Source organism: Oryzias latipes, chromosome 16 (genome assembly GCF_053564925.1).
Source record: "Oryzias latipes strain Hd-rR chromosome 16, Olatipes_Hd-rR_3.1".
Classification (NCBI taxonomy): Eukaryota; Metazoa; Chordata; class Actinopteri; order Beloniformes; family Adrianichthyidae; genus Oryzias; species Oryzias latipes.
In genome coordinates, this window is record NC_136252.1 from 26,186,766 (window position 1) to 26,206,300 (window position 19,535).

Sequence of the window (19,535 nt, forward strand, 5' to 3'; positions counted from 1 at the left end):
AATGTGAGATGAGTGCTTTTCCGTGTCTCTGAATGAAGGCCTAAAAGGCTTGAAATTATACATCTATTCACACACGACAATTAACCGAGCAGACACAGCCAGATGGCTCACATTTCACTTCAATGCCAAGCTTTACTTTGAAACCCAAGACACCTTCATTGTAGAAATCAATGGACTAATCAAAGACAGAGAAAACTAATACAGCGTTTTTATTTGTAAAAGATGAACGCCACAAAGGTCCGGCTCAGACTAAACAATCATAATAATTACTCGTCTTTCTCTAAAACAGGAACCGTAATAAATTAACACATGGTATTACATAATAGTTTGTGTACGTAAATCATTTTCATTAAGACCTGATTGTCTGTCATTTTATTTATTCAGTGTGAATGCAGCGTTCTAGACTCAAGTTTCAAAAACCTTTTTGCGTGATGACCTTTTGCCTTTTGTCTGCCTTAGTATAAACCTTGTGCTATCCTAGGCACTTTACAATGGGAGTTGGGTCATCAGGACCCACTAGACAGTGCGCTGAACCTTTTTTCTTCAATGATTTAGCACAAGGGTTTTAAAGAGGTACCGCCTTCAGGACTCAAATGTTCATGCTGAAGTTATGTATATGCAGGAAAATGAAGCTTTGTTTCCTTCCAAACAATTCTTAGTAAAAACATTTGATTATTTGATCATTTATTTTAGATTGATTTAATCTGGATTTCATCTGTTCTGATGTATTTTAACTCATATTTAGGGCTATTTGGGGAACTTGGGCCCTTGTTGATGAGCAGAATGACAAATAGAATTGTCTCTTTAAAACTGTAAAGATTTAAACTTAGATCCTGTGCAAGGCAATAGAGCTAAAACCCGACATAACCACCCATCCATCTTCATCCATCCATCTTCTGAATCCCTTTTGAGGCTGCTGGACTCTTGGAATAGGGTGCCAATCTGGAGATGGCCCAATTCTTGGTTTGAAGCTGAACCGTATGTTCCCCCGTAGAAACGAATGGTGGGGAAAGTGTATTGTTGCATTCCTACTTCATACCAGAATGTTTAGGTTGAAACACACCAGGCTTAGTATAAGCCAACTAATAGTTTTTTTTTATCATTGCCATCTGTTTATTACCAAATTAAATATAGGATTTCTTCTGTATTTTTAGGTTTTTGTTGTGTTTTGTTACACGCACATCACATATCAAACCGAAACAAAACCGTGACCCAAAAATTTAGTTTTGAAACAAATCGTGGGAAAAATGAATTGTTCAGTTGTTTTATTTACATATCCCAGTATTACAAAAATAGTCATCTCAATGGACTTTCTAATAAACATGAAATCATAAAGAGCATGCAGTCATAACATTTATTGTGTAATGGCTAAACTAAACTCAACAGACTAGGCTAAACTGAGCATCCCCGCCCTTAGCCCCCCCTTGTGGTAAGGAAAAACTCCTAAAAAAATTGATTCCTAAAAAAAAAAGAAAAAAGAAAACACTAACACAGGGTTCTCTTTTGCATGTTTTTTTTCTTCATTATTTAAACTTATATCATCACAAAGAAGAGCATTAAGTACCGGTAGTTTTAAATTATTAAAAGGAGCAACATTTTCTGCAAGTAGTAACCTATTACTTGGAAATCCTTACTTTTGTGCTATTTATAGTTGTTATTTTGACATTTACAGAAATGATCTATAAGTAAAGTTTTATAAATATTATGCTCTTTTGTACCTTGTCCTTATTTTCTGTTGAAGGATGTGCAAATAAATGCTATTATTTTAAATAAGTTAGTCCTCATATATACAAATGCCAACTTGTGTTGCCAAACTTGACTCTTGTTTAGATCAAGAACTTAACTTCGTTCATATACTGTAAAGGTTCAGCAGACCAAAATTAGAAGCCTGGCTACAACTAGACTGTGTTACTGCATGACTAAGAAGATTAAACAAGATTTACCTGCCCAGCAGCCGTTTGCAGCGCTGTTCACGCAGAGCTGGCGCATGGTAACAGCTCAGGGAGCCACATTAACATTCACAGGAGACTTTACGATAAAGCTCCATTAAACAGTAATGGGAGATGTCACTTGCTCATGACCACACATGGAAGTGTTTTCTCCCATCTTACAGATGCCCCACAGGAAAAGGTCAGTGCCTTATCAATGCATTTTTACATTAACTGTGTGGGGTCAATTTAGTTTTTCAAAAACAAATTCCAGTGTGTAAAGCGCCAATGCACCATTAGTAGATTCTAAAGCTTTTTTAGTGCTTTCTTCAGTTCAGGTGAATAACACTATGATTTTGTTTGTCGTCTGATCAACATAGCCCAGTGTAAGTGGAGCATGCTCCAATATGACAACAGGCATCCTATGGACTGCATGTGTTTGGACATACAGAGGAATACTCTGCACCTGCAGGTTTCTCTGGGTGAGCTCATAATTCCAAAAACACAAGATTTTTTCTTCACTTTCATTGAACATCAGTTCTGAAATAATTGAAATGGGGGAGGGGGGGGGGGGGTCCCAGGCGTGGTTATTAAGAGAAGCATGTTGTTGTATTGCAGATTTGTCCATACAATGCAGTTAAATTCTTACCAAGAGAAAAACGCATCACAGAGGACAAAAGCAGACAGGTGAAACGGCACGTGGGTAAGGAGCTCAGCAAATCAAAGCCTGCATGTTACAATGACATACTTGGTGTAGATCAAGTTGATTTAAATAAACATTAATGTAGAAATGCGCCTTATTTTTTGCCTGATACAAATTGCTGCAAAATATATTTTGTTTTAATAGGACATAAATACAATTTGTGGTTTTGGATGTGTTTTAGATTCTTAACCGAGCTTGCTGTTCCTTATTAGTTTCTGAAAACAAAATGACAGCAGCCATTCCTGGGAGCCCTGATCGTACAAATGCACTTCACAAAAGATTGAACAAGACAGAGAGAGACATTCTGTCACTCAAGACCAGGATTGCCTGTGAGAGAGCATCATGGGAAAGAAGATTTAATGATCTGCAAAGACAACAGGAAGAGCTACGTAATCAGGTACATTTGTGACATTGAACATAGGCGGTAATGAAACTGTGGCTTTTACATTGATTGTAATTTTTAGCCTCCTTCCCAGCTTGTCTCTGGTGCTGGCGTGTCGGTGAAAGTGGGGGCTTATGAGGACATTGGAGAGTCAAGAGTGGACTATGGAGATTCATTTGATGAATGTTCAAGTAAATGACAGCAATAGGCAAAAGTCAACAATGGAATTTTGTTCAATCATGTCCCAAGGAATTTCTCGTTTGCAATTGACAGGCGTTTTACACCAACGCAGAAAGTCAACAAGGTCATCAAGAAGTGACAGCTATGCCTGCGCACTGTCAGGCTGCCAGATGACATCATCATCAGCACTAAGCTCCAGATCTACTTCCTCTTTATCATCAGGCTCCAGGTAGACAGAGAGGACTAAGGAGTGATCATAAGCCCCTCCATGCCTATGGGAGAATGCTTTAGATATGCAACATAGTGATTCTAATAGTTTTTATTTTTAAATAAAATTGTATGCACTGGTTATTTTTGAAGTACTGGTGAGTTAGTTTGTTGAAAACGTTCCTGACTTTTTCCAAACTAAGCCCTTTAACCCCTTGATGGCTGAATTTATTCCCAGCTATATAAAAAAAATCACCCATTTTTTTGTTTTCATGTAGATTTGGAATTTAGGGGATTTTGGAGTAGAAACAGTTTGTTGCATATTTGCACAAGTAGGAGTCAAGAGGTTACAATTTACCAGTACTTTACAATATTTCATACATATTTCAACTTTTGATGATCCTTCATGGATGACCACTGTTCCAATTGTCTTTTTGCAACTTTTTGAAAATGCTCTACATAAATCAGCAGACATCACAGCTGTATTTATTACTGACTGAAACCTCTCTTATTCAAGTGTGCAATCATGGAGAAAATCTCGAGGCCCTCATCGAGTTTTTCTTCCTCACTCCCCCATGGACCTGCAGCTCGGTCATCGGGTCAGGATCATGCTGCCATCTGGCAGGATCAGTACAGGAACAGTTCGCTTCCTGGGCCACCTGCAGGGGGAGGCAGACCTCCACCTTGGGGTAGAGCTGCATGCTTCTGATGCAGCTCAGTGTGATGGATGTTACAAGGGTCAGAGCTACTTTGAATGGTAAATATCTCATTTTCCAGAAATGCATTCAAATACTACTAATGCTCTTTTTGTGACTCAGTCTTTCAGTGTGGAAAATCACATTTTTTGCTGAATGCAAAACAAGTCTGTGTGTTATAGAGCTCCTGCAGTCATGTGACCACACTATAGCCAGCAATTCTATTGTTGGTCAACTGGAAACTTTAAAGTAAATAAAGATACAGAACCTATCAATCTAATAGTAGTTTGATCACTTAAACTAAAGAACTTAAATAAATGAAACACATACACCCCGCATAGGGTTGAATTTACTAACATGTCAATTGCTAAAAAGCTGCTACATTTCAAAAATCGTTCCAATATTTCCTAAAATGCTTTGTTAAATCCTAAAAAGTGTATTTTTTATTAAAACTACCTATTGATCATAAAAGCTAAGCAAAGAAGTCTAACCACATCTCAACTGTACCAAAAAAGTGTATTCAGCAGGGATCATTATCAGCATCCCTCTGCAAAAAAAATTGTCAACTTAAGTGTTCTATGTGTGTACTTAGTCTATACTAGAAGTGAGGGAGTATGCTTGACGTTGATTTAAATTGTTCCACTTTAGTCTGAACAAGTAATCAGTTAGTATACTTATTATACAAGTACATGGTCTATAGAATACCTGCTATACTTGTACCCAAGTATGCGTAGTAAAATAAACTTCCAAGTTTTTGGCAAGGAATTAGCCATCCATTCAATTGCAGTGCAGATCTGCACCTATTTCCTGCTCTGAACCCTTAGCATGATCTCCAGGGAAGTCTATAATGATGTCTCTGCATATACGACTCAGCTGAATAACAAAGACTTGTCTTCATTGGCCAACATGTCATATTATGTTAGAGTATGGGACAAGTGTGAAGGGATGTGCAAGCGATTGTACTGGACTTCAGTCATTTCGCCATGTCTTTCAGGACTGCATTTGTATGTCTGTCTGCTTATTCTGCCACAAATCATTGATGATTAAAAACAATTAATCATGAGCATGTACTGTTCATGTACTCAATACAGTACATGCTCTCCAAAAGCATTCCTTCAACACCTGTCACATTCAGCTTTCCAGATTAGCTGTATATGCAAATTTCTAACCTGTTCAGATGGTTCATATTACACATGCTGACATGGGTCACTGAATTCACTCAATGTAATCCACAAATTTATTCTTATCACTGTTTACTCTGCATTGAAAGTTGTGGATCTTGACTTGCATTTTGTGTTCATTTCAAACGCTTATTGGATATTACTTTATGCTTTTTGCAGCAAATCTGGATATGGTGCCTTTGTGCCATTCCACAAACTACTGATGGCCTGGGAATAAGACAAGGAGAGACATCTGCTGGAGGAGAAATAAAGAACCTAAAGAATGCATCAGAGTAGTACCTGCTGTTATCAATGTATTATATTTAAGTACATTTTTGTATAAATACCTAGTGGCATACAGGTGTGATAGCACAAAAAAGGCAAGGTTATTCATTGCTGACAACTAATCCGATTCCAAGAAATCCAGCTTAAAGTGATTACATACGCTGAAAATGGTCTGTATACAATGATCTGTATGCACAATTCTCAAATACAATAAACAAATTCTTTTGACAAAAAGCCTGTTGGTGTGCTAACTTATGTTAAATTATCAAAGGCAGACATAAGTTTTGTTTTTCAAATATATCTCGGAAGTAATTTGCATTTAAGGCATAGGGTGTGAGGTTACCATGGGAGTCAAATTACAACACTGCAAAAACTTTCAACTGAATACAAATTTCTTTCAGAAAAATGGATCTGGTTTCTTTGTTTACGTAGATAACAATGTTGTAGCAACATTTTCTCCCAGTCCACTCAGCATCAGCAGGAATGGATATGTACATGGTTTAACCGATAACGAACACTGTAACTAATCAAATTAAAGCATACATGTATATTGTAAATGTATCTATAGCAGCACCATAGTGGTCCGACTCCATTGATGATCTTTTTAGATAAAACACATTGGTTTACTGTACAGTAAAATTCAGTGATGACTCCTGGTCATCAAATTCTTTCCAGTTTCAGTTCAACAGAAATGTTCTCTCCTTTTTTGGCAGCTTCACCACTTTCAATATATACACAGATTTCAGAACAGCTTCAAGTTTACAATGTCCTCAAGAGATTCTATTTTTTTTAGGGAAAGTAATACTTGCCTATTAGATTAGATTTCTTTAAAATAATTTTACTAATTTCTTTTTTTGCACCCGGAAATATTTAAAAGTAACCATTTTTCCTTTTTAGCAAAATCTTAAAGATCAGCTCCAACAGTTAAATTATAAAGAAGATCTCACAAAGAATATAGATGTATATTAACTCTTAAGCACAGGTGTCACTGAAGGAAATTACAGTGGTTTGACAGGAAATGCTCAGCATGTATTGCCTCAGGTTATGATGGGAAAATTCAGGGAGTTGAATGAGGTCACTTAAAAAAAAAAGAAATGAAAACCTGTGAAATTAGTTCAGATAAAGTTTATTCATTTTTTTTTTCACCCTCTTTTGACCTTGCTCAAAGATACGACAAACAAAATACAGCTTCAGTATCATAAAACACATAATGAAGCAAGGCAAAGATTCTTGTAGAGAACTTGTTTTTTTCATACATTTGAACAAACTTTCAAAAGGGCCGCTTTTCAGAAAATGTAAGAAACTTTATACGGAAGTGAAAGGTGACACGGGAAAAAATCTTCCATCTTAGGCTATTGTGCAATCTCAACATACACTGCAGGTCTATGCCAAGGAGATCATATTAAGTAGCGAGCTGTTCTGGAATATTAGCATTGAATCAAGAAACAATAAGAAACCTTAGAAAACAGATTTTTATTGCATGAGAACATTACAAAAATCCCATGTAATGCAATATGCATCAACAAAGTAGACACTTTATGTTGACCAACTTTGGTCTAGAGGCACTTTTTATCCAAAACTTGGATGACAAGGTCACATTTGACAACATAGTCATAGAAAAAAACCTTAGAAAACTTTGGCTAAATTGCCCATAAATAAAACGGGATGTCCATTATGGCACACTGCAGAGTATAATACAAGTTCTTTTAAAGTGACTCATAAAATTTTCTTTAAATATTTTTTTCCTACCTGCAACAAAATGACCTCCTTACAACTATGTAAAAAAGGAAAAAAGTTCAGAAAAATTTCCTTTGAGCCTTAAGGTTAAGTATCTTTTCAGCAAGTTTTTCTGGATCCGTCAGATTTGGGAACATCAACATGACCTCATCCACCTGGTTTGGGTTGAAGATGGCTTGCAGTTTTATGCGAAGTTCGGATCTTTCTGGGTCAAAGGAGGCAGAAGGTGGTTGCTGTCCCCAGGGTTGGTACTGATGGCAGGAATTATGGGAATGTGAGGAATGGACCTCTGAAGGGAGGCTGCTCACTGTTCGGATTATGGACGTCCCCTGGAAGGGATCTGACCAATAGTTATGCTGCAGGTGAGGTGTGCCGCTGTAATTTAAGTGACTGGGGAGGCTGTGCTGTTGAAGCATGTTGCTTGGGAACATATTTGGAGAGTAGGTCTTATTAAAGGCTTGACCCTTGTAGTCCATGTTTCTGTTTTGTTGCTGGGTGTGGGAACAGCTCCTGCAGGACTGGTTAGTCTTAGTTTTTTCTAAAAAAGCAGACGGATGCTGGGGTCCTGAAAAGGCGTTTTGACTATGGGCTCTGTTTTGATGGGAGCTGCTGTAAGAATGTGAAACATCTGAACTGTAGCTGTCAAAAGAGTTGAAGCCAGAATCCAAACACTCGTGTGACATGTTAGCGTAGTAGTGATTCTGAGCCAAGTGTTGCCCAGGCCACTCTCTCTGACACTGGCCCCCCGTGGCAGAAGACCCACTATGGTTTGGATGTTTCTTAGGATTCTCCCAATAAAGCAGTTTATTTTCACTAACCAGACCTGGAAGTGAGGCACTCTGCCGCTCTCTAGGGAGCTGTTTGTCTTGAGGGTGGGGACAGTTTTTCTGAGCAGGGTTGTGATCGAGTTGAGGCTGTCTGGGGGATAATCTTGCAGATCTTTCCTCTGTCTCAGCAGAAATCTGGGCTTTCTCTCTCAGTTCATCAGCCAGTGACAGATGGGATTGGTTTGCCCTCTCAGGATGGTAGAACTTACATTTGATGCCATAAGTGCACTTTTTGTCTGAGGGAGATCAAGATGGAGACGGTCAAAACACCAACTTTCAACAGTTCCAAGTGCAGAATGGAAACAAATTACAGAGCACTCTTGCTTGTTTAGATCTCCACAAAATAAATTCTCACCATATGGACAAAATTGTCTTTTCTGCTCCACTGGCAGTGGCTTTAATCGAAGGAAGTTGCTAAGGCTGGGGCCATGTCGACCCAGAGGGTCATCTGGAGGCATAAATCTGCAGAAAATGAAAGCAAATCAGCACATTTTTTTCCACAAACTATCATTTACTGCTTCCCCTAAAGCAGAAGCACAGGAGGTTACAAAACATTGTTTTTTTTATTTGATTTTGAAGAAAAAACATCATTCTTACTTGTCATTTACAAATGAGTACATGAGGAGCCTCTCTTCGATGCATTTCTTCCACTCAGGTCTTTCTCCTTGGAGATCACGGTAGGTATCGTTGGACACGATCACTCCGCCAGACTCGTGTGCCAGCTTGACGATGAAACGGTCATCATAGCAGACCACGCGTTTGCCCCCAACGCGCCGCGAGGGAGTGAAGACCACGATCTTTTGTTTTTCAAGCTCTGTCAGGATGTGCTGTCCTGAAAATAAACAGTTAGAATTCAGATAAGTGTGGAAAAATACAAGAGATAGAGAAGGAAACTTAAGCACGCTTTAATTGTATTTGGTTCCTATTTTTAAGTCAGATCTTTGCAGAATGGCATTTTATTTTTATAATTTACCCATAACAAATAAACAACTACAAAACCAGGTCGTAAAACCAGCACTTCAACAAAGAAAACTTCAGTAGAATAGCCTACATAACCTGTTCAATATGCCTTTACTTCCTCCTTGCAAAATATATCACTTCACTGCTCTTGCAGGGCAAGTGAGAATGGAAGAGAAATGAACTCATGAATTAGCAACCTGGTCAGACAACTATTAGCTAAGGGCACCTTTTCAGTTAAATTGTCTGTTATTCTTGGAGACGGCCAGCATTTGAAAATGCCTGTCAGCAGTGGACTTCCTTCTGCATAAATACAGTATGAGTGGGGAAAAAACCCCACATCTGAACTTCCCGATGGGACTTTCCCACAAGAGGCTTTGTGTTGTTTTTTTCTTCTTCAACTTCCTTGTTTGGATACTGCATTGCCCCACCATGGCTCTGCAGTCACTGCCAGTCATCAGTTTCTTTCTTCAATATCTATTTCAAATGTGACAGGGAGCGTGGACTAAAAAGACAAACAAACATCCACGTTCCTCCTTCACTCAAATTCCAGCATTATTGTCGCGGAATCCATACTGACAAATAAGTTCTGAAGTAGTAATAGGACATCTATTATCAGGTTTAATTGACTTCCTCATGCTTGTAGGCTTTTTCCACCATGACTTCTCCCTCTGTAAATGTACACTCTGGTTGCTTTGATAATGACTCATCAGGGGATTATGATATACCTGCAACAGTGTGGGAGACAACTGAAGTAGTTGTCATAGTCGAGCTTTTGGCTAAGTGTGTTACATATTAACACATTTATTGACTTATTTACAATTTGGTGTTCAAATCCACGATTATAGACGCTTGGTGTTTTTCTCTCTCTTTTATTTTTTTTAGAGGGGAACGTTGTCTTGGCAACTCTGCGAGCAAACTCGACAACTTGTTGAAACCTGTCATGACCACAAGCATATTTCCTTATAGCCAGAGGTTAAGGTAATTTCACAGAAATGCTGACTCAAAACTAAAAGAAAAACCTGTTTTTTGATTTACAGTTCTCAAAATACTCACCATCTGCCTTTACAATAATCATGTTTGTAAAAACCAATCATTTCAGATGTTTTTTTTAAACGGATTTGCACCCTTTCTGTTCCCACTGCTGTGTGTCTCCTCACCTGTTATGGGGGTATCACTTCTGGGCTGCTCTTTCCGCCAGGAGGGAACAAACACTGTAATCACACTGTGACCTCTGTCCAGGAAGAAGTTCACCGCTAACTGAATGCCCCGACATGAGAACACTTCCTTGTTTCCATGACTGGGGGTAAAAAAAAAAAACGTAAAGAGAAAGTAAGTTAAGGACAGTGATACAAAAGTAAAATATTAGTTGAATGGAAACTGGCAGAAGGAAGTGTTCTGAATTTTAGTTCATGGAAATAGTGTGCTCAGTAAAAAATTCTTCCCTTTGTAAACGTTTTGAACATACACTATATCTGGTCAGGGCGTGTACGGATTAATGTGTGAATTTGAATGTTGTGTTCCGTGTCTTTGTCAAGGCATGCAACACTGGGGGCATGACACTGAGCTTCAACTTTAAATGTTAAAGTGACTTGATGGTGGCTGAAAATGCAAAGGACTAGCTCAAAAACGAAAGTCTGTGAAAAACAGAAAGCCAACAGGATGCGGGACATTTTCTGGGGGATTTTCCTCAGACTGATAAGAAAAAAAAAGAAAAGAAAAAAAAAACATAACTGCCAACAATTACCTCATAGCTACATTGCTGCCATCTATGATGATGGGCCTCAGCTCTGTGTCCGCACTCTTCTGGTCTCCTTGCTGGGTTGTCATTGTCCACGTTGGAGGCAGTAGAGGGTCTTTGGAGCTCTTGGTACCGTTGTCAGAACCACAGGGTGCAGAGCCGGCACTGGTCCTGACCAGCTCCCCTAAAACGGCGTTCGTGTCTGTGTTGAGGCCAAGCTTTCTCAAAGCAGCCTTCACCGCTGTGGAGGGATAACCCAGCTTCCTGAAGAAGTCAACTCTGAACTGGAGCTCCTCACTGTCGGCCTCTGGTTGTTGTTCTGATGGTGAACTTGAAGTAGGAAGTGTCTGGTCCATTATGACAGGACAGGTGACAGCTTCAGACATTAGGGTATTTTGAGGTCTAAGCACAACAACAACAACAACAAAAACTATTAAAAAAAACGATTTTACTTGTAAACTCTTTGCTCTTTCCCCTTTGAAAAAAAGATAAAAAGAAGCAAACAAACTACGAACAGACCATTAAACACTGATTACATATGATTTGATTGCCTTCAATGAAGATAAAGAGAGTTTATGAAAGATAAACAAAAACATTACATAATGGCTTTAATACAGTAAGAAGCACATGTAGTTTTCTTTTGACTATTTTAACACAGTGCACAACTGAATAAAAAAAGCAAAATCATATTTAACATTAAATTCAAAATCACTGATTTAAAATTTTGTATTTTAAAAAGCAACTGTATAAGATTATAGCATTTACAGGCAAAATTCTATCTTTAGTTTGATGAAACAAAGTTTTAAACATGAGGAGAAATCTGGCTATTAAGCAATAGACTTTATTTCTGTCTAAAAGTGGATAAAGTCGCTAGAAAACTCAATGAATTCATATTTTCATCAAATTTTCAAGTTAATAAACAGAGAATAAAAGTGTCAGATTAAAAGAAAAATATAAAGTCACAACTCCAACAGCTTTGCTTAATGTTAAACCTCTCATGACATTTAAAGAGGATTTTTGATCACCAATCAAACATTTGGCGACATTTTTAAACATTCATGTTTTTCAAAATCGAGTTAAGCTGCTAAAATGAGCCGTTTTCAATAAGGATTCAGCTTGTTTCCATGAGTTAAGTTACAACTTGTAAACACTGAACCTGTAAGATTGCCCTTACCTGTCAGGTAACAGCTGAGCTACAAGAGGACGTCCGCGCGCTCCCTGGCACGCGGGTAAAGTTTTCTTTCCACGCAGAAGAAGCGACTATTTACCTGCTGTGTCTCGCTCTTTGTCTTCATGTTCCATCTTTCTGTTAGGAAGTCACCAAAAATAAGTCCTTGCCGTTTTTTCCTGTGAAGACTGACAGGCCACGCCCACCTTTTCCTGCTCTTCTTCCTCGTGGAGGTATGCGAAAATTTGCATGTAAGGGAGACAACACGAGTTTCGTCACATATATTTTTTTTTTAGATTGGCACCGCTACAGTTAGGCTCCTTCGCAAAACGCTTCCGCGTCCTGCGTTATATCGTTTTCCCTGGTAGTTCATTTACCAGAACTTCCAGAGCCCAACCTTTGTTTGTGCGTGGATTTACGCGCACCAACAAGCCGCAGCAATCCAGGAAGTGGAACGTTTTGAGAAACCCTAACAGTAAATCGTGCTGTCTTTGTGTAACTAACGCTTACTTTCAGAGTTACACAATTTGTTATAAACTTTCGGATTCCTTTTTTTAATCGCCTTTGATGATCCATTACGCATGCTACCATAAGCACAAGAGGTACAAAAACACAGAAAAATTACAGTATCATGGCAAAACACTTCAGTTTTACTCCTATTGTCTTTGTCTACATTCTCGTGTCTTTTTATACCTCTCAAATGATAAGATCAGTTATTATTGAAAAAGAAAACCACAAAAATCTATCATATTTCTTTTTTTATTTTTAGAAAATGTATTAGAAATGTATTAGAAGAAGAGAGATTTTCAGGGCTCAACTGTAACCCACTGACTTTCATAATTCAGTGATGTGTGTAGTCTGTGAGGCACCATTAAAAAAAATCTTTAAAAAAAAGCATTCTTTTCCACTTCAAAAACTGAATCTTAAAAAGGAAAATGACCATTGTTTCAATAGAAATTGTCTTATTTTCTGTCAAATCTTAGTTTGAGAAAACTAATTTCTATAAATAAGAATTCTTGGTAATACCAATCTTCGTATACCTCATTGGTCAAACCTGCAAATGGGGTGAGAACTTTTGACCTATGAGGGGCCTGTTTCTGCAGTTCCTTAACATAGCAGCTGCATTGATGCTACAGAAGATGTCATTTAAGGTTTAAACAAACTTTGAAATTTATTTTCAAATTTTGAAGCTTGAAGGCCTTAAGCCTCAGCTTTAGTTTTCATATTTTGATAGAATGTCCAATTTTAAGAAACATTTGAAGCTGAGACATTACATATGCCAGTTTTGCATTCAGTCAGAGCAAAAACATAAAACAATGGACTCCTACTGAACTTTTTTAGGAACCACAGAAGAAGCTTGGGCAACGTGAGCTTGTTTGTGGTAGAGCTGCCACCTGCCTCACTTTGTATCTTTTCAATGCAGCTTTGTGTCAGATGAGGGATATATAGTACATGCGTGTGAAATACATGAACTGTATATGGAAAGTTAGGACATATAGACATTTACTTGTACCATACAATGTGTTAGCAAAAAACCTCCACTCAAGGGATTGCGCCATTTAACGTGAGGCAGAAGTCAGTGCTGCGTAATTGATCGGGAAATACCCAAAACACATCAATTTTGATCATAAAAGTGATTTAAATTATTTTAATTATACAGAAATTGCAGTCATAGAACAAATCGGCAAACACATTTTATTATATATCTTAAGATGGCAGGTGAAGATGATCACCTTCCCTGTTTTTAATAATAATAATAATTCCCTGTTTTTAACAATGCATGTTTTACCCTATTTGACCACTAGATGTCACCCTCACCTCATAGTGAGGGTTCCATCAGTAGCAGATTATAGACAGTGCAGGCCTTCAACTGAATATTGGTGGCTAAACTGTGAAGTTTTGTGTCGTGTGTGTGTGTGTGTGTGTGTGTGTGTAAACAACCGCTTGTGTACAGGGTTAATGGCATGCTTGAGTTGGGCTCACATCGCGTGGAGCTGGTTAATGACATACAGGGTTGAGTTCCGGAGAGTGGAGAAAGTAATCAGGGCCACTTCCCAGTGGTTGCCTCCACTGAGGGCTCACCCCACCGGCCTCAGGTGTGTGTAAGGCCTGATATTACTGCGAGTCAATGAGCTGCAGCCGCCAACGGCTAGTCGATGGCTACACACCCACACCCACATGAACACACATTCATGCACGTGTTTCCACCAGCTCAGAGGTCACTACACATTCTTTACCTACCATTAACCATAATGTTATTTGATGCACTTAGATACATTTTTATAAACCTTCACAATGCAACCTAGTTGAAAGAAAAAAAATGTGACTTAATATGTCCAAGAGTGTCGGGAACAAGCATCTGCTTGAGACACTTGGCGATAAGTATTCTATCGACTTCAATCGGTAAAAGCACCATTTAGATCGCAGCACCCTCTGCTTGAGTGCTTTGTTTTGTAATTTGTGGCTAGATTACAGAGGGAGGCATTATTGGCATTCAGAAAACTATTGTTCAGTAATGCAAATCTTGAACCTTGTGAGGAGTCCAAGTGGCCCAGGTGGTTGCTGTGAGCATCAAACGCTTATTTCCTTAACATTTTGAGCTAGTGCACTGCCCTGCTCAAAGGCATATCTTCTCCCTGCAGGCAGGTGTAGTTTGGCAAGACTTGTTAAACCCGAGACAGTTGATCAAATATTCAGCCAGGCTTATTGTGCTGCTGAGAGCTTTTGGGAGTGCTTGGTTTACTGCTGTGCTGATAAAAAAAAAAACAGCTTTGTAGTGCCTGTGCCTCCCTTTGCTATTTCTTTCAGCTCCTGCCCCGGTCAGGCGTCTGTCACAAAAATTAATTTTGTATGATTTCTTTAAAAAAGATCCAAAGTAAAGAAAGGCAGCCTTTAACTGAAGTAATCCATCTTGCGCCAGTGGTGTCAGAGTGATTCACGATTTTCAATTTAGCTTCAGTTTGAATCTAAAGTAAATCAGGCAGGACGGCTCTAGCCTTTGTACAGCCGGACGACAAACCCTCAGTGACAAGAGCTTTCAAATGAACATATCCCCGACATTCATCTTGTTCATTTATTACCTCAGACACCATACCACTTGTCCAATACAGAGCAGCAAGTGAGGACCTCCTGGCATTGTGTATGAGCGTGGAGAAGGTAAGATTTTAACACTGGCCACAGTTCGCTTAGAAAATTGGACAAAAGAGGAGCGGAATAAAAAGAACCCAAGGTTTCACTCTGAGTTTAATTACATTTCCATTGATTAGGAACAACTAAATTTCCTGTTCAGTGTGTGAGAAGACATCTGCAGTTGAAGGAACAACCCCAGCCTGCTGTTCATTCGGATCTCTAAAAGCTTTAAACTTTGTAGATCGTATGAAATTATCCCAATGTTGCTTAGCAGTGATTTTATTGGTGGTTCCACAATACAGCAGTGCCACTCTTTATGCTCATACAAGTGAGTACTCTTTTGAATTCCAAATGACAAAAAACCCTAATTTCAAACATGTCTTTTATAATAAGTGCATTTTATCTTGCTTCTAATTTTAAAATACATGCCAACAACATTTAAAATTCCTTTTACTTTCTTACCTGCATTGTTCTGCAACATCCATACAAGTTGCGTACATGAATGCTTTTAATTTCACCAGCTTTTATTATTTTTTTAATAGTTTATTCATATTTGATCATATTGGTTATGTACACTGAGCAGGCCACATGCTCCATCCTTTTCTGCTTTCTGATGCATTTACTTGCAGACAAAGAGATCCATGTACGTCTTTGTACGTCTCGTCTGAACTGCATCTGGCTCATAACTGTACAGCCATATTGCTTGTTATTTTTTGTTGCACTGGTAATGTTAGGTTAGGGGTGTAAGGGGGTGTAACGGGCTGTAAGTTAGCGGGAGAGAGTGTAAGCAAAGGGATGATGGGAAATGGAGCAAGCCTATTTTGCACCAAGAGCCCCGTGCTACTCAAAGGGGGGATTTCTCATGAACTACTACTGCTCTGCAGAAGCTATGTTCTAGAAAACAAGACAGTATTTTAAAAATTATTTGTCAAAACGGCATAATCCGAATTTAAAGAACACTGGGAACGCTTTTAGCTCAAAAAATTCTTGGAGTGGGTCTTTAATGTTTTCTGTGTTGCTAGTAAATCAAAATAATTGCTAAATTTTTTTCTATTCAGTCTAGTTGTGTAAATTAATGTCATGTAAGATTGTTATTATTATTTTTTCAAATTAGTGCCAGGCTAACAAAAAAAAAGCTTATTAGCATTCCACTTTCTATCCTGCAGTCTTTAAAGGTTTAAAGCTACAAAAATGTTTATTTCCTTATAAAGTAATGCAGATGTAATTCAGAAAAAGTGTTTTTTTGTGTTAGATATTTAGAGACATTTATTGTTACATAATAACGTTCATTCTCAGTTTTGCTATTTGTACCTGTTAGGATTATGTATTTAAATCTATAAGGTCTTAAAAGTCATAGAAGTTTGATGTCATGAAGGGGGGAAAAATGGACCAGAAGCAAAAATGAATGGCTGGATGCTAAATAGGAAGTTCAAACTGAAAATAGTCCCTTTGCTTTGCTTCCACTGCCTTCCAGTGGAAAAGTTGGTCACTGCAAGAGCACGTTGGTCAATTTTCAAGACATTTTATTGCAGGCCTAATTTTGTGGTTTTATTTGTTAAAAACAATAAAATTAGCAGAATTAAGTCAAAATTATTCATTTGTTTAATTGGACAAACTTAAATAAAAGTTTAAAAAGTGAAAAATGAAAGAGAAAAAGGAAGCTTTTCATAAACAACACACTTCACAGGATTCTCTGATAGAAATGAGGTAAAACTAACTTCATTTTTACACATGTTCTCTGTGCCTGTGCAGTGTAGAGATGTGCAGGCGAAACCCCAGCATGAGGCCCAATGCAGGCGCACCTGCAGTGTTTTGATTAATGATTTCTGTCAGTTTAGGTCATTTAGTCCTATCTAATATTCTGACTATGTCTCATATGTTGCGCCAAAAAAGACACATACACTCTCAGTGATGCATGTGAATGCAAAAGCAAACAGAGGTTCATCCAGCAAACATGGCGACCAGTGTACAAAAAGATGCACAAACAGAAAAAAAAATGTTCCTAATGTTCCAGCAGCTCATGCATTCAGGCAACGCTCCAAGGTATTCATTACTATTGATGTCAGAATCTACAACAAGAAGTGATGGCTGAACCTCCTGCAGTCTGTACTGTTTAAAATCGAGCTCCTCTCCCCCAGCTGTTGCACTCTCTTTTCACGCACGGGGAAGACTATGATGATTAATGCAGTCTCTACTTGGATCTTTTGGGGGGAAGAAAGGGAGTTTCTGCTGAAGTCATTCACTCATTTTGCAGTGATACGAAATCTTCACTGTGGAGCAATGCTGAAAAATAACTGCATCAGAATTGAAAATTGAAACGGTCTCGCATTCTTCCATGCGTGCGCTACAGTGCCACTCAAGATGGATTAAGCTGATGCCCGTTTGCTCTGAGCATCGTGCTGCTGTTTTCCAGCCCCAGCTTTCAACTTGAACTAGACTTTATCATTCCAATAGTTTAAGGCCTGGATAAACATAGTGCATCATTGTGTTAGTTTAACACCGAATGGAGGCAAAATAACTAGCCTAATAGTGTTTTAGGGTTTTTTATTCGGGTGATTTTGTTTTTTCTTTGTGCTGAATAAAGCAGGTAACACAGTTACATGCTGTGACAGCTACTCTCTGTTCTTGCGTTTGCTGGATGATTACTTTGATGTTTGTGCACCTCAGGGCTCCTGTTCTTGCTGACGATGCTCAGCATTGTTGTGAAAGCCATGTACTGATAACACAAACTTGATTTGTCTTGGTGGAGGTGCTGAACACTGGAGATAGAGCTCTGCTCGGTGAGTGGAGCTCTTCAACAATTCACTATATTCCAAGTGCTTTGACCTATTTGAGTTTTTGCTGCATTTTTCATCAGATTCTCAGAAAAATACAAAACCAAAACACATTGGTTTGTAAAACTTTTTGGAGATTATTTTAAAACAGCAAAATTCAACTCTGTTCACTCTGTCTTTTATCAAAACTTACACATGCTACTCCAGTACGATTCAGTATGTATTGGTCACTGCATATATATATATATATATATGTATGTATGTATGTATGTATGTATGTATGTATGTATGTATGTATGTATGTATGTATGTATGTATGTATGTATGTATGTATGTATGTATGTATGTATGTATGTATGTATGTATGTATGTATGTATGTATGTTTTGTATGTATTTTTTTATTTTTGTTAGTTGGACCTGTTGATGTGTCTGTGCCCTTCACTATAATATTTTTTGCTTGTTTTTTTTGTTCTCAAATGAAGTGAGTTGTTGACTATCCGACCTAGTTCCTGGTTATACTGCAATGCCGGTATTCCTGCAGGCGGAACAGCAACACAAATGAAATAAAACCAGGAGAGAAATGTTTTTAATAATTTATCGTACAGAATAAAGTCTTTCTTTTAAGTGCGAGTCTTTTGCTGCTTGAAACATGCTTCATTTTCACAAATCTTGCAGGACAATATTTAATATTGTGCTGTACTGTCAATGTGTTTAATCAATTCTGTCACTTTGGCCTTTTCCTTAAACCTTCTTCTACTTAGTGAATCAGAAAAGTCCAATCTTACATAATCACCTTTAGTCACAGCAATGTGTGAAAAAGATTTTCTAAGAAAAATGGTAGAAGGCATAGTAAGGTAAACCTACAAAAGCTCTAAAAGCCATACTTGAATAAAGCATACAACCAAAATATCAACAATTTTAATTTTTAATCAGGTGAACGAAGGCCTCTGATCTCCAGTTTAGCTATATGGTCAAACTTAGAACTGATAAACTAATGAAGTTGACTTGTAAACCTCCGATCGTCTTTTGTACAGTTTTAAAGTTGCTGGACAGAATGGATAATGTTTTCCACAAGACTTGTAATACAAAACTGTTAATATTTATTCTTAAAATCTAGGCAAAAATTATACTAAAGTGATTCCTGGGCACCACCTCACATAAACAACAAGAAAACACGTTTACATTTTTGACATTCATAAATAATTCTTCATTTTCCTAAGTGTGCGATAAGTTGAAAAAAGCTAAAAATTCAGATTTCTGAGGTCATAGATTCTTATCAAGTTGAACATTTCAAGAAGTTTATAAATATACCATCCATTTCTGACTTCCTCTAATGACCACTGCAAACATTTTTAATTATGAGTACAGTTTCAATAATGTGAAATACTTCACAGGGCAGATTCAAAAGGACGTTTTGTCCCTGTAATTCTTGTTTTCATAGTCTAAATGTCGATGTTCCCCTAAAAAGTGACAATGTTATGGGTTTGAGGAGCCTAAGAGTGTTCTTCTCTCTACTGCTGCTGTTGCTCCTCAATTCTCTGTCAGCTTAAGACTTTGTTTTTTATTTCAGTGGCCTGAGTTCCTGCAACATTTTCTCCAGAGAAGATGTTGGTTCATAGATTTTTAATAACATTTATAGACTTCATTTTAACTTTCAAGAA

The 19,535-nt window shown here is 37.9% G+C and overlaps 2 protein-coding genes across 5 annotated transcripts; one reads left to right on the forward strand and one right to left on the reverse strand.

Moving 5' to 3' along the window:
• Positions 1-1,957: 1,957 nt before the first annotated feature.
• On the forward strand, positions 1,958-5,622 carry LOC105355991 (uncharacterized). Its single transcript, XM_011485627.4, has 8 exons — positions 1,958-2,130; positions 2,309-2,410; positions 2,547-2,631; positions 2,844-3,028; positions 3,108-3,204; positions 3,287-3,422; positions 3,918-4,157; positions 5,436-5,622. The coding sequence occupies exons 1-8, from the start codon at positions 2,077-2,079 to the stop codon at positions 5,491-5,493; spliced, it is 957 nt and encodes a 318-aa protein (XP_011483929.2). The 5' UTR covers positions 1,958-2,076; the 3' UTR covers positions 5,494-5,622.
• Positions 5,623-6,650: 1,028 nt separating this feature from the next.
• Positions 6,651-12,416, reverse strand: zc3h12aa (zinc finger CCCH-type containing 12Aa). 4 transcript variants are annotated; one of them, XM_078932686.1, is made up of 6 exons: positions 11,977-12,416; positions 10,809-11,149; positions 10,222-10,361; positions 8,702-8,936; positions 8,460-8,566; positions 6,651-8,340 (listed from the first exon to the last, which is right to left on the reverse strand). In XM_078932686.1, the coding sequence occupies exons 2-6, from the start codon at positions 10,889-10,891 to the stop codon at positions 7,337-7,339; spliced, it is 1,569 nt and encodes a 522-aa protein (XP_078788812.1). In that variant the 5' UTR covers positions 10,892-11,149; positions 11,977-12,416; the 3' UTR covers positions 6,651-7,336. The 4 variants fall into 4 exon arrangements, with proteins under 4 accessions (XP_078788812.1, XP_011483931.1, XP_020565962.1 ...); XM_011485629.4 differs by having other exon boundaries at positions 10,809-11,204; positions 12,071-12,333; XM_020710303.3 differs by having other exon boundaries at positions 12,071-12,252.
• Between the last annotated feature and the right edge of the window lie 7,119 nt (positions 12,417-19,535).